This window comes from Rissa tridactyla, chromosome 2, assembly GCF_028500815.1.
Source record: "Rissa tridactyla isolate bRisTri1 chromosome 2, bRisTri1.patW.cur.20221130, whole genome shotgun sequence".
NCBI classification, from domain to species: domain Eukaryota; kingdom Metazoa; phylum Chordata; class Aves; order Charadriiformes; family Laridae; genus Rissa; species Rissa tridactyla.
The window spans coordinates 40,906,752-40,921,868 of record NC_071467.1 but is presented as its reverse complement, the minus strand read 5'-3'; the positions used below and the strand labels follow the sequence as shown (position 1 = coordinate 40,921,868).

Here is a 15,117-nt window from a genome sequence, read left to right as displayed (position 1 = left end):
CAGGCAAGACCTATTTTCATGAACAACTTAGATAACAAAATGGCTGGGACAGAATGAAAAGAAAAAATCAAATACGTTTGACAAATGTTATTTGAGTGGCCCTGATCAAAGTTACTGAAATTTAGCAAAGGGAAAAACAGTGCTTAATAAGGAGATACCAGATGTATGGATACATTTAGGTAGTAACCATCTAGAAGAGGGATCAAGGATGAAAAAGAAAATTCACATGCTGTTAGAAAAGAAAAAAAAAAAACCAACAAAAAAAATCACAGAGGAGCAAGATCGGAGATACTCTTACAACTTTATTTTGAGGTGACAAGGCTGGTTATGGACGTGTGAGAACTGCTATTTTGGACTCCACATTTTACAAACAAGGTTGAGAAGCTGGGAGAAGTACAGAGGAGAGAAAAATGAGGAGACAAATGACTGACAAAAGAACAGGGAAAACATTATTTTTTCATGTGGAAAAGGTAGACATAATTTTATAATATATAAAGGAGCTCCTTTCCCTTAGTATCGATCATTTATTTTGGCTGTCCACAGGGAAGAGGAAAATAAAAAAAGAAAAAAAGCTTATTTTTGGGTTACAAGGAAATCTTTCTGATAGAAAAATCATGAACTATGGGAACAGAATTTGGTATACTGTACAATCAGCTTTATTGAAGGTTTTTATAAGTTAGATGCACACTTGTTAGAAGCAGTCTAAGTCGATGGTGTTCAAGTTGTTGACCTGACACACCACAAATAAAAAATCTTTATACATTTAAAAGCTACCAGACTGGTACAGCCGGAAAGGTAGACCTGTCAGTTCATCTGAAGAACATGCCAATGGCTCTTCAACATTCCCACCAATTCATAGACAACAAAGACCTGAGCTGAAGGGCACCCCAAAGCATCATCAGCCCTAGCACCTGACTGGAGAGTCCTACCACATTCCCATCGGACGTAATCTCGGTGTGGAACCGACCCGTGAGCCAAGCTACCTTTGACTGTCCCAGGGCCAAAGGTCTGGGTACAGGGGACACTTTGTGAATCAGCTTAGGCTAAGGAAGACCTTGAAGTTTCTTCCAACTCACCAGTCCCGTGTGAAGCCTAAGTAGAAAGTCCTAAACAGCAGCTGTGAACTTAGGCTACCATCGGGGCTCATGCTTCCAGTCCGATGAGGAAAGACAGAAACGGAAAGATAAAAAAACCTTTTCCAAGCCAGAAATCAAGCTTGAGAAGTGACGAAAATAAACGTGTACAGAATTGCTTGCATGTGTTTATGCTTAAAGGCTTCTCTAGCTCAGAGCTGGCTTTGCAAATCAAGCTTTTTTTCCTGAAAACTCTCAGCCAGAAGCACCATAAATTGCTCCGAACAGCCGCATCGGGTTTTCGCCGCATTCTTGTATTTCAGCCCCCCCTGACCCTGCTGCAGACCCGGCGCCCAGCAGCGCCGAACACAGGCGCGGCTGCCGCCGTACTCCTTTCCCCGGCCTTCCCCCTCCAAGGTAACTTTCTCTTCCCCCCGCTCCCCCGCGGAGCCGCTCGGGGGTCACAGCGGGGGAGACGCCAGCGGGCCCGCCGCCACGACGAGGCCCCGGGACGGAGCACCCTGTCGCTTATCCCTCCCACCAAGGCGAAGCGAAAACAGTGGCCTCAAGGCCCAGCACCCGCCAGAACAGCCGGTGGGGGTGTGTGTACACGTCAGCCCAAACAACCCCCTCAGCGAAGCCCCAGAGGCTCCCGGCCACCGCTTCCTCCCCTCAGCCCCCACGGGCGGGGCGGGGCGGGCGGTGGAGCCCCGCCCCCGCGGGCCAGCCGCTACCTCAGCACTTCCGGGTCGGGGGGAGGAGCGGAACGAGGAGGTGGGTGCGTGACGTTGCCGGAGGGTCCGGGGCCGCTCAGGCGCCTGTTATTGTTCTTCGCCGCCCGCTCTTCCCGCTGCCGCCGTCGTCGTCTGCCCTTCCCGGGAGCCTCGGGAGGGGGGGCAGCAGCCACCGAGCCAGCCCGCCGGGGCGGAGGTAGGGAGGGAAGCGAGCGGAGCGGTGGCCGCGGAGGGGCCCGGCGGAGCCGTTAACCGCCGCCCGGTGCAGCCGTTAACCGTTTCCACCTCTCTGCAGCGCGAGCCCTGACAGCGGGGCGCCAGGAAGGAGCGAGCGAGAAGAGGGGAGCGGGCGGCCATGGCCTACGCGTATCTCTTCAAGTACATCATCATCGGGGACACAGGTAAGCGGCGGGGGCGGGGAGGCCTGGCCAGGCCGCCCCGGCGGCGGGCGGGCGGAGCGGAGACAGCAAGGGCCCGGCTGCCCGCTCCCATTTCCGCAGTGCTGGCGTCGTCGACGTGGTGGCTCTTGCGCGAAGAGGCGGCTCCCTCCCCCGCCTCCGCGCTGGGCCCCGCCCGGGGCCTCGGCCTGCCTCTCGCCGGCTCCGCGCCCGGCGGCCTTGGGCCCCGCACAGGCCTAGGAGCCCGACGGCCGCCGCCGGGCCTGGCCGACAGGCCGTGGGGCACGTCGGGCTGTGTCACGCCCCTGGCTGCGGCATTTGAGCCGGGGAGGTGGGGGAAGAAGGCGCTGTCACTGCAAAACTTGTACTTGGGTAGTGCCACTTATTTGCAGCCCCACAGCAGCGAGACTTGGGAGGTGCCAAATGCCATCCCGTATTTTTATGGCGAGGCAAAGGCTGCTGCTGTGAGGTGCCTTCATCTCAGGCTCCAAGGATGCCCTTTCCAGCCCTGGCTTGAGGTGCTGTAGCAAACTGTTAAAGTGTTGAGGCATGCTGTCAAATGAAAATTAAAAGCCCTTCCTCTTTCCTTCTAGTTTACAGGGACTATTCTATTTTTTTGACTACTGCTTTCCCAGATGCTTCAAGTTGCTTCTTGACACTTTTTAAAAACTTGCTCCATTCCGTTTGTTGTTGGCTGCTGTGTAACAATTAATAGTGCTTACAAATGCCGCAGGTATAACCATATGCTGATAGAAATTGCTATTTGAAGGCCCTTTGCCAATATATTCTATGTTTCCTCAGCATAGTGTGGATGACAGTAGCATACTTTCATCAAATTTTTGTCAGGACAAGGTAACTAATATAGTTAAGTATTGTGCATCTTTCTTGCTGTTTTCCTCATACCTGAATAAATGCCTTCTTTAATAAGTTTGATGACACAGCTGTCATTTTACATGCTTTTGTAGGGATGCCAGCATAATTGTACTTCATACCTATGAACAAAATTATCTGTTGCTTGAGTGTAATTATACACTATAGTTGCATTACATGTGAGGTTGTTAAGTACACTGGATATAACTACTATGTGATTTTTTTTTTATCTTTTTTAAACCTATATTTAAACTCTAGAAGAATTTTTTTTAGGCTACTGCAATAGCAGCTGAAGTACAAATGAATCTTAAGAAATATATCACAGCTATAATGACCGTGTTGGAAGCATTAGGCTGTAGATGATACGTGAAAATTTTGATTTTTCTTGAGTATTTAGATTAGTGACAGCTTGTTAAACCAGAGGACAGGAGATTACCTGATCGGATTCAGGGGAAGTAAGAAGAGGTTCCTCTGCCCAGGGTAGTGCAGAATTCAAAATGATAGTGCTTCAGAACAGGTGGCCAATTCTGGTGCATCTCTAAAAACCATAATCGTTAAAGTGGTAGAGATGACAGCAAATAATTGGTTTGGTACCTTGATCATATAGTGACTAAATTTTTACAATTTTACACAGTCCTTAGTGTAGTGGTCTGCAGTGCACTTCTGCATTTCAGTTGCTTGAAATGTGAAATACAGAATGGATGTGCGTCGCTTCTGAAGTTATTTCAGCTGCTTAAGAGCCAAACATGGGAAGGGTGAGATAAAGAAGGGAAACAGGAAAACAGCTCACAAGTGTTTTTTTTTTTTTTTTAATTCCTGTGGCTTTTATTCAGAGTTGCTACAGGAAGCTAATTAAAACACTGCAGCTATCATTCTTGAAGTGAATTAAATATGCCAATAGTGGTAAGTTGGCTTTGCTTTTATTTAGATCTCCTATGAGCCTTTTGAGTATTCTAATATAGCTAGTACTGAAGAGCCAATTTGTGTTGCACACAGTTGTTTGTTGCCAAAATGGCTGTGATGGTTTAGGTGTTACTACTGTTCCTCAGACGAAGGCAGCTGAACTCACAGCTCTGCTGATGGAAATTAAGAGTGGATCGGGACTGTCTCGTTCGGTTCCAGCGGTGGAATGCCACAGCATTCCAACCAGTGAAGATATTCCAGTGGCCTGGCAGGCCATGTAATTTTCATAGCCATCGGGAAATTTATCTCTGGGACTTGATTTAGAGTCTTTGGAAATGGATCAGCTGCCTGGTGACTCAGCAATTAGTTGTAAACAAACTGTAGGAGAAAAGTAAGACAGCATCAGCTGAGGACAGATGTTAACATTTAGCTCCTCTTCCTTTTCAGCACTACAAAATGAAGTGGGTTATGCAAGCCATAAACAAAGCAACGAAAAACCCCTGCAGTTATACAAGACACCTGCATGTGTCTTCTCTGAGTTGTGATTCCACATGCTTTCATCTACTTAAACACAGGAATTCAGTATGATCACAGTCTCTTAAAATGACAGCCACAGAAACTGACTGTGCAAGACTGCTTTTTGCTCAACAGCTCTTGTCCCCTTGCGTTGCTTGCTTCATTGGTCATTGACATTCAGTGACTTTTTCTTTTGCTGGTACTTCAGGCATGGTAGCTCTATGAATTTAGGATTGATTGTGTTCTGGTTGTTACGTTTTACTTATTTATTTTTAATTAATTAATTTTATTTAATTAAAAAAAAAAGTTTTTTTTCTATGTAGTTGGAACTGTTTTAAGACCTAGTTAGTTTTCTGTTGTGGGAGAGACCTGAAATGGCATGGCTGTCTTTCAGATACTAAAAAAACATTGTCATAAAACTGTGTGGTTTTTACATAGTATCAGTGGGACAGTAGCTGTGGAATTTCATGGAGTTGGTATCTTTAACAGAAACATACAAGTATTATAGAATAGACTGCTGTGAGAGTTAACCAGGAAAAATTTTTTGATCTGGATATTTCCAAAACACTGTAGGAGTTTGCACATGCGTTTTGAAGCATAAGTGGTGCATTCTGCTTAGGGTTCTGAGACCTTTGCCGTAGTGGTTGATAGTGTGTTTCATTTTGATTGCCGGTAGGAGTTGATGTGTTCATCCACTCTTCCCTACGCATCTGCTTTTGGCCACCAGTGGAGATGGACTTTGATCTGAGTGAGGGTGAACACTCTTAGCACACAAGTACTGCATGGTTTTTCAGTTTGTGACTGAAAGTTTGACGCTTTTTTTCTGAAAAGTTTTACTGTATGATGGTGAAATCCTTTCTCCTTAAATGTTTTTGTTACCAGCCATGTACCACATGGAAATAAACTGGGCATAATACATAGATTTCTGCGAAGACTACAGCTGGATTTTTTTTCCCCAGAATATTTAATATGCATTAAACAAGATTTTCTTGTATTAGAGTATATTTACTAGATTCCACCAGAGAATGCTACTTAACTTTAGTATATTTGAAATACCAGTTTTGCAATGGTCAGATTTCTTGCCACTAGTATAACTTGTCAGTTGTATCCCATCTAAATGTCTCTCTATGATCAGTGTTGCTGCATCTTCCATAAGCAGGTCTGTCTTCCGCTTTTCTTGAACGTGTTAGTTCAGCAACCCTCAGAGCTTCTTGCATAATGAACTTTCACTTGTCTTTCAATTTCAGCTGATAGTTGCTGGGTTATAAACCAACGATATCTCAAAGTTATTCTTTTTAGGGGAAGATGGTGAGAGTAAGTGTAACTGCTTGGTGATCTAATTCTCCTTGCTCTCTAGGGTAAAGTGAGCTGTCTAGTCAACCATTTCACTTGTCTAGGAGATTCTCAAATGTTGAAATTAAGCGACTGAATTAGCTTTATTTTTCAGTCCTCCCTATGAAATGTTTCTAGTGTCAGTGCACTTTGTTCTGGAACAGCAGCTGTTCCTAGCTAGCAATGTGCAATGACCAGAGGCTCTTGCCCTCATTTTCTAAGAGTATGTAACAATACTTCTTAACTAAACAGGTTTTGATCCCACTAGAGCTGGTGTTAACGCGTCATGATAGTCTGAGAAGTTGTTCATACTGAAAATCAGAGTACTGATCTGTACTACTTGTATCTTGCTTTGAGACCCTTTTGATGATGCTTTGATTCCTAAAAGAGCAGATATTAGGCGTTGTACATCTTAGCCTCTTAGAAGAAGGTAACTAGAAATAACAAACTGTAAGTAGATGCCCTTACAAATCGTTTCATGAGACAGTTACTATCCATTCTTGTACTAATTCTAACCTCTAATTAAAAAAACCCAACAACCCTACCCCCAAAAAAACCCTAACTCACCCCCTTCCCCCTCAATCTTGACTAAAACCATTTTATTATCAATGGCTGTCAGTTTTCTAAGTCTTTTGTGATCACCCAGGACATGAAGAGGTTTTCTACAGTCTCATGTAGTGTAATTTTGTTTGGAAATAACTTTTATTTACTTATTTTTAAAACCTGCAGAGTTAGTAATTGGGTAGTGCCATACTAAATGAAATGTGATGAAGCTGAACAGCTCCTTTCAGTTTGTAAGTCTGCACTAATTTTTATGTAGAAAGGAAAACTTATATCATAGAATTCAGATGTGCTGTTGTAAATAATTCGCAGCAATGTTTATTTATTTAATATTAAGCTGAATTACCTTTAAAACAGTTAAAAAGCCATTTTTATTACATTATTTTTCCAAAACTTACATAGCCATCATGAAGGATTTTTGGAGGTTGTTTTTCTTCTCTGCTTGTCCGTGCTATAATTGGTATGTGAAGTCCATTTGCTCTGTAACTGGCAGTTTGGAATTTCGTAGTTTGTCCTTCCTATTAATTTAAATAAAATTTTCCCATTTAATGACAGAGTTATGACTATCATAACTGGATGAAAAGAGGTTAAGAAAAATCTTTGCTTTAGATTAATGGCTTATTATGCTTAGGTCTGTGAAAGGGTAATATTGCACTCTGCTGAGTTGCATAAAGATGCTGTGGTTGGAAAGGAAGGACATTGGGAATGAGCTGTGGCCTGTGATAAGAAAAGGGCTTATGAAGCTGTGCAGACTACTAGAAAGAACTAGAAGTAGCCCATAAGTCTGGTTAGAGGTATGCATCTTGTGACATTTTTACTGTTTAATTATCTGTTTTAAATCTGAGTTGGTTTTAAAATATATGTTGTTTGAGACTTCTGTTGTTTGAGACCATCCTTAGCCTATTTAAAGATCTATTTTTGTTTTCTAAAGGGAGGTAAGAGAAGCAGAAGACTTATTTCAGGTCAGTTGATATTGGGGCTTCCAAGCGACATAGTTGATTACTTGTGACTGGAAGTCTTGGTCCCCTTACCTCGTGGTGACTTAGATAGTCTATCATGAGGTGAATCAAGCTGCTAACACAATAGAAACATACCTATTTGGGGGGTTAACTTACTATTGGTGTCTGAATCAGCTGAGTTGGCCTGGGGAAGTGCTTACCAAGGTCTGGAGTACTTTCAAGGGAGGAAACTGGACCTAGGAGGATGGGTGAGAGCAAGATATCAAAGGGGGAGTAGGTTTTCATCTCTGTGGGTAGTGAGCCAATTGATCACCCTGTCTTGTGAAGCAACAAGAGGAAAAATACAGTTCTGTGAGATGACTGAATTAAGCCAGTGTTTATCTGCTGCCAAAACGGGTGGACCTGGTTACCACTCCTTTCAGCTATGAACCTCTGCTTCTTAGCTGTCAGAGTCAGCACTTGCCTGATCCTTCAGAGACCCAGTTCAACTCACAAAGATGATTTAAAAAACAAAACCAAACGAATAGCAGAAACGGTCAGAAAAGTATAAGAGCCATTTTGAGTAAGGAGGTGGAACTGTGTGGGAAGGAGTGAGTCTACCCATCAGAGGCAGCTAGCGGATTAACTAAAGATACTTGTCTTCAGGATTCAGTTTTGATACCCAGGTTGGGATGACTACTACTCCAGTTCTTTTCCTCTGTCACCTTTATTGGGCTACAGTGGTGGTTATGTGAACAAGTAAGGCAATTATTTAGTCCCCTCTCCCCCTTTTTTTTAGGCATTTTTACTTTTGAGCCAGATCAGCTTTCTAAGACACTCAAACATACATCAGTGGAAGGGACAGGACTGCAGCAGTTAGTTACGTTGGTTTAAATTTTTGTGAATCCTTTTCTTCTGGCTGTAATCTGGCAGTAGAAGAGTTTCATCTAGTGGTAAGAAAAGCCTGTAAGTTTTCCTCATGTTGACAGTAGTCATCTCTGACTTTGCAGCTGACAACTGAACTTTCCTTGCTGTATTCACAGGGAGTCACAGGAGCTGGAAGGGGAGGAGGAAGCAAGTCAGCTTTCTTAGCAAAAGCTGTGTAAGTGGCTCAGCTGTATCATTATGTGTGCTGTGATTCCAGAGCTGCCTTTTTAATTGCTATGAGTGCAGCCTGCTACTGAAAAGAACAACCCTTCCCTTTGCTATATATTTTGTAGCTCTTATCTCCTGCACATAGTAGTGTTTTGGGTGACTGTAGTTTTATGCTGGATGCATTTCTTGGTTTAGCTCACTGCATAACCTCATGAGTGAGAAGGGGAGAGGTCAGCTTTACCATTAGCTGTTCTGGCTTGCTGAGCACTGAAATGAACACTAGTGTTGATGGGGAAGGGAGGTGTTGAAGGGTGACTGGGCCAAACACTTTGCTTAGGGAAATTGACTGCAGAGCAGCACCCAGATAAAGAGGAAGCTATTAAGGGGGGCCAAGGAATTTGGAGAACCAACTCAGGCTGATAGTTTGTAATTCAGAGCTGGAGGGTAAAACTGTTGTAGCACAAATTCCACTTCCCATCGCTATTTGAGTGTTAAGATGTGATGAAGGGATCCTAGAACAGGCACTTCCAGGGAAGCACATTGCTCCCCTCTGAGCACATAATCCATTGTTTTAATTTGTTCCTAAGCAAGAGCTTTTGTTTACTGTGTTTGTTGGTGAAGTGTATCCAAGCTCTGCTCATTTCTTGTTTTAAGATACTAAGATTTTTTGTTTATCTGAAGCTATATTAAAGTAATTGTGTCAGTAAAATGGAAAATTAGTTAATAAATAACTGAATCTGTCCATTTTGTGTTCTACAATTGACTTTCATAAGACATGCTCAACTACTTTTCCCAGAGTGTCTGCCTCCTTTCAGGTATGAGACTTAACAGTGCTAAGTGAATAACTGGTAAAAAAACACTTTGCTTTTAGAGTTAACCAGCGTAGTTACTTTAAACCATTTGTATGCCGTGGAATGAGCTGTTGTGCAACCGTTAATTGATCTTTACAGCATCTATTTATGTCACAAGGCGGTAAACTGCATGGGAGTTCATATACAGCTCCTGTTCCTTTGTCTGTGATAGCACAGTCTGCTCAGGCTCTGTAAGTGCATGGGCCACAAGCTAGTCTCATAAGAACTTTCCTGTTACAAACTTACAATGTGTTAAAACTATAAAATTAAAACACAATATTACTATTGGATGTAGACAATAAAATATTTATAAGTACTATCTAAAATGGATCCTAACCTAGATTTAAGAGGCACTACAGCTTCATTTGCAAGTTTTTGAACCTCTTTTTCAGTCAACGACAGTACAGAACTTTGGGACTTGCAAACGTTTTTTGCTGGAAGGTTCCAAAGTAGCAAAAATGGCATTAAACAGAAACTAGTTATTTCTTCTGTTTCTGTGTGTGAACCCATCAGTCTGCTCCTAAAAGGCCTGCTACATAGAAGTAATGAGAGGTACAGTCATCTTGTGCCAGTTTGAGACAGTGCTTGCATCAGAGGGGTTGTGCTTGTCTGTCATCTTTGCTGTGCTGAAGCCAGTGTTCAGATGTTCTCCTGAAGCAACAAGCTGGTCACCAGCCTTACAAGAACAAGAAATATCAGATTTCCACTTGAGAGGTGGTGCTGGGACACTTAATTGAGTGTCACTTTGTCGATTAGATTTTTGAAATATTTTTCTAATGTTTGTAAGACTTGTGCAGGAATATTGATTAGTTTTGACGTTCTGTCTTATCCAATGATACTGAAATAACTTTGTGACATTAATGTGAAAAGCTATTCTACATTCTATTTCTGGTTTTATTTATAGGTTGTTTTTTGTAAGTGAGATGGTGATTATGTTCTGTGGTGGGGTAGCTGGATTTCATTTGTGGTGTAAAAGTTACCTGTATATGCAAACAGTGTTCTGTGAGTAGAAGAACTATTACTATTTTAAGGTTCCTTAGGGATTTGTGTTCTCTGTCCCTACAGCTGCAGGGTTCTGCCTGCTGTTCTCACTGTTTCTTAGTTCCAGTGTTCTCCCTCATTCCTTATCCACTTATCTTATGTCCACTAATTCTGTTGAAGAAAATCTATACCTCCTTCCAAGCTGCTTGTGTTCTGACAGCTTGCTATGATAGGCCAGCAGATCTAAGAAAAGAGATCTGTTGAGGCTGATGCTGCAAACTTTGCCTTGGGCTGTAGTTCCATGCCGGTGTAAGCTGTTGATCTGCTGGGTGCTGCATTTCTCTTCCCTCATTTGAACTAACTCTCATGCTTGTCTGACCCTGCAGGAAGCCATTTCTGTTTGCTTTGTCACTCTTCTTGTCAGGGTGTAGTGTGCTACAACTGACAACTGAAATGGCTCAGATGAGTTCTCAAGCAATACGGAGAAAGGGGCAGGAACATGCTGTAGGGAAGAGAGTAGGGATAGCAGCATCAACAGCTGGTTTAGGCTGCTGGAATTGCTGCATCGCTTGGGATATTAATTTCAGAGTGTCATCAGCCTGTTGATAACATTCATTTTGTGACAAAATTAAATGCAAGTCTCCTGTTCCAGCTAGATGTGATAGAAACTGGCCACTTAACTTTTAAGACCAAAATTACAGGTGGGCAGTGATTATGACTGTATAGGCTTTGTTTCCTCATGAAACCATACTAAAAGACTTTGATCTTTCTACTCCTAAATTCAGCAATGTCACTATATGCAAACTTTGGGTATGCCTACCTTGTGTCTTGCAGTATGGTTCTTTTCTTTAGCCCTTTGCAGTCTTTTATTACCAGATATGTCACTCCTGATCAGCTGTTGCTGACCTCTAGTATGTGGCTAAAATAGCCTTATCTTACTGGGCAGATAAAGCAAAGTACAGCAGGAACTTGGATGCTATGGTATTGTATGTTATATGATATAGTTCAGAGTTTAAATTTATGTAAACCAAATGTATGATAGTCAAGTTTTAAAAGGCTGAAAATATGAAATTTGATTGAGCAGAAAGGGAAGAATGACAACTCCAAGTAAAAGAACAAGGAAAATTTAACTGTAAAATATATTACATTTACAAACTTAGGTAGTTTGAGTACTTTCATTGACTGCATTAACTTTTGCTTTTCTGTGCTTTCACAAACAGAAGAAATTGCCCTTTTGATGACCAGTGTCCATGTAATATAAAGTAGTTAACCCATTTGGGTCTGAAATCTGGATATCTGAGGGGGACAATGCTTGTGCTGTCTGTCTGTTATGTGAACTCAGCTGTTGCCAGTTCTGCTTGGACTATTGTTTGGCCTATTGGGAACCAGTGGGCAGTAACACATAGTGGTTGTAAGAGCCCTATGTGTACTGCTGTTACATCAGCTGATAAATTGGGAGATAGGTGGGAGTAAGGTGCTATTGAGGATCAACTTACCTTGGAAGAAAGCTGAAAGTACTGAAGGGGAAGCAGGCATAGAGTTGTGAGGAACAGCAAGACCTGTAGTTACTGTGGAGAGAGGATGTGAAAATGATACTTAGAAGGTCTGTTAGGAAACTTTTTTCCTCATTAATTTTAAAGGCAGAACTACTTTTCTGAAAGAATAATTAATTTTTGTTCAATTTTTGAAAATAACTGCTTTGACTTTAATGTTTCTGGAACTTTAAAAGCTGTTACGTTATGAAAACATTGCATACACTTCAAAGTAGGTGAAATCTAGTATCTCAAGTTCTAGTAATAAATTTTAAGCAATATATACCATTCATTTAAATTAATTTCTATTGGTTCTTAACAGATCTTTTTTAATTTGCTTAAAACTTCTTTTTTTTTATAGGTGTTGGGAAATCATGTTTATTGTTACAGTTTACAGACAAGCGGTTTCAACCAGTCCACGATCTCACTATTGGTAAGTCTCTTTTGTCCCCCACAATGCTAATGATTAAGCAGCTAGGGTACCTCAGCATGCATTTTTGAGTTTGTGCTGTGATAATGTAGGATTTGTGCTGTATTAAGGTAGCAATGAATCTTTAGCTGATGAATATTTCTCAGCTGATAAAGCCAAGTGGATGCCATTTTTCTTATTGTAAGGTATAATCTGAAATGGTTAAAAAAATTCATAATGGTAGTATCCCGACTGTCTCTTCAGAAAAGCTAAAAACTGGGCATGGAAGCAGAATTGGCCAAGCTTGAAATACATTGATGGTGATGCAAATGGCAGTTTTTTCACTAGGGAGCAGAATATTAGCCTAGCTACGGAATCTTGAAGACAAGTTACAGATAAACTAAAGCAAAGCTAATCTTGAAGATGAATAAATAAATTTACTATTTGGGAAGACTGAATTCTGGATAGAGAGGGATTAAAGTGTGAAGGTATTCACTATTTGGAAGGGACAAGGGCTTTTTTTCCTGACCTCTCAATTGGAGGTGGACAGCTTGTGTTAGGTATGATTTGATATTGATACTAGGGAAAGGAATACACATTGACAGAACACATTGCCTCTGATCTAAGTGCAGCAAATGATGCAAACTCTTCTTTATCTCTCCACACAAAATATTGAGGAATAGTGTGGGAATAAATTCTTCTATTGGCAAGCTCGGTCTTCAGATCAGTTTCAGTGTTGACCATAACAGGTGCTAGCCTCTGGTAAGGTTGCAGAACCTTTGAACTTCTTGTTGTTTTTTCAGGGAACCTGTATGAGCCAATACAAAATGTATTCCTACCTTCCTGTGCCTGGGAATAGGTAGGCTTCCTTTGTGTTTGGGAGTACTGAAATAGATGCTTGAAATATAAACAAATATTCTTTGTGTAACAGAATGTATCAGGTGGTTTGGTTATGGTTTCCCTTTCTTAACAGTCCTCCCACACCTTGTGTGTGGCTGTCTAATATAATTCAAATGCTTAGGCTAACATCAGTTTTCGAGTATTTCTGAGGTCTTGGCAGCAGATAGGCTGGCTGAATAAAGAGCCTGTGTTCTGTAGGGAGGCATGAGTTATTGTCGTCTTTTCTTCTTCAGGACTGCAAAATATACGATGCCTTATATGTATATATCTATATATATATATCACGCCTTTGGCAGCCCTGTCATATCGGCAAACTGATAGGCTGTGGGAAACAACTTCACCTCATCAGGGTGTTTGTAGCGCCAGTTTTTTGCCTGGTGTATAGCTAGCTGAAATCTGGGAGCAAAAACAAGCTAGTGGGATGAGAAGGTGAACCTACATAGCAACATAATGAGGGACGTAGGAATGGAGCATGCGAAGCTGCTTGGAAAGGGGAAGGAGGGGCATAGGCTGGAAGCACTTCGTTTCACTCAACTGATAGGGCTTGTTTGTGTGTTTTGGCCGGGAGAGTGCTTCTTCCAAGCACGCAAACAGATTTAGAAGACAGATAAATGAAGAACATGGGTTCAAAGTCACAGGAATGCCCATGCAGGGCAAGATGGGATGGGTTGATGTTATCTAATGCACCTCCAACTGATTATGTTAACTGCTGAGATAGCCTAGCTTTTTTCAGTATAATACAATGATTTTAGCCTATGGGAGTACAGATTCTATTCCTGGTGTGAGCAGCTCGGGGGAAGAGAAGGGAAACTGAAATTGGACATAGTGGAAAAAAGACATTTTGTCTAGAGTTGTGCAAAATTCAGCCCCAAATTTTAGTGTAGCTAGTCTAAAATGTTATCTCTAAGATTTAAGAAATTCATGGAGAAACTTTACTTCTAATGAAAACTAGACAGGGGGAGAAGAAAGAATACATAGAAGCGGGTATTTTTCTGTCTTTGAGCTACATTCAGAACTGCACATAACTGTACTAGTGTACTCTAGAAGAACTTACCATGTAACAACTACCTCTGGTTATTTTTCATTTGGGAATTGAAGTATCTGTTATTAAATGAAGGAGGGAGGAAGAAGCTGCATGATGCAGCTGGGGCCGGGTGGGGGGAGGCGGGGGAACAAAAAAAAACCCAACCCCCCAAAACAACCCAAACATGCATACAAAAACCCAACTGGAAAAAAGCCCACAACATTTGTAGGTAGATATGGGTAACAAAAAAAACACTGTAAACATTGTTTGATTTGCCCATTGCCCTTAGGACATGTACTTACTGTAAACTTGAGCGGCTCCTATCCCTTCTTTGAGAACAAACTTCCCGTGAAACTCTGTGTTGTTTGAAATTCAAAATTTTCTCTCAGCAGATATTTTGATGGAACAGGATAAATATCCTTTAAATTTTTCTATGGGGTTGTGTGTAGAAACTAACCATTCAGGACTATTGCTGGATTTAAATCAGCAGCTCTGTATCTGCATTTTGAGATCAAGTAATACCTGCAGTGTTGACACTTGTAGTAGTCCAAGGACCTTCTCCTGGCTTTGCAATCAGCTTCAGAGAGAGAATTGGCATTCACCTGCTTCTGCCTTTCTGTCCTTCCCCCTTCATTCTTCCAACTTGTTTGCATACAGTTACTGCAGGTTTTTTGGATGCTAAAGAGAGCACAGTGTTCTCTGGCCCAGGGCTTTTATTTGGCTGCGATGTCGAGGGGCGTGTGTGGGGTGGTGGTTCTGCCCTGCCCCCACCCCAAAAGTCATCCTGCAGAAAGCAATGCCACCTCCCCCCCCCCCCGCCCAATATTCTAAACAAGCTTTTGAAGAAACATTTGGAATACTTCAAATCAGGGCTGCTTCAGTCCAAATCTAGACAGTGACCAATTTTAAACAAAACTTAAGCTACCAGATCTTTATTTTTACTGAAATAATGGATATATGAAGCATAAGTTAATAGAAACTTGATAGCCTTTAAATATGT

The 15,117-nt window shown here is 41.9% G+C and overlaps 1 protein-coding gene across 1 annotated transcript in view; it reads left to right on the top strand.

The window, feature by feature from the left end:
* Positions 1–1,820: 1,820 nt before the first annotated feature.
* Positions 1,821–15,117, top strand: part of RAB2A (RAB2A, member RAS oncogene family) — a 48,790-nt gene continuing 35,493 nt past the window's right edge. Inside the window, exons 1-3 of the mRNA XM_054190226.1 lie at positions 1,821–2,003; positions 2,103–2,208; positions 12,146–12,217. Of these exons, the coding sequence (XP_054046201.1) occupies positions 2,163–2,208; positions 12,146–12,217 (118 nt within the window). The 5' untranslated portion in view covers positions 1,821–2,003; positions 2,103–2,162. The remainder of the gene's footprint in view (positions 2,004–2,102; positions 2,209–12,145; positions 12,218–15,117) is intronic.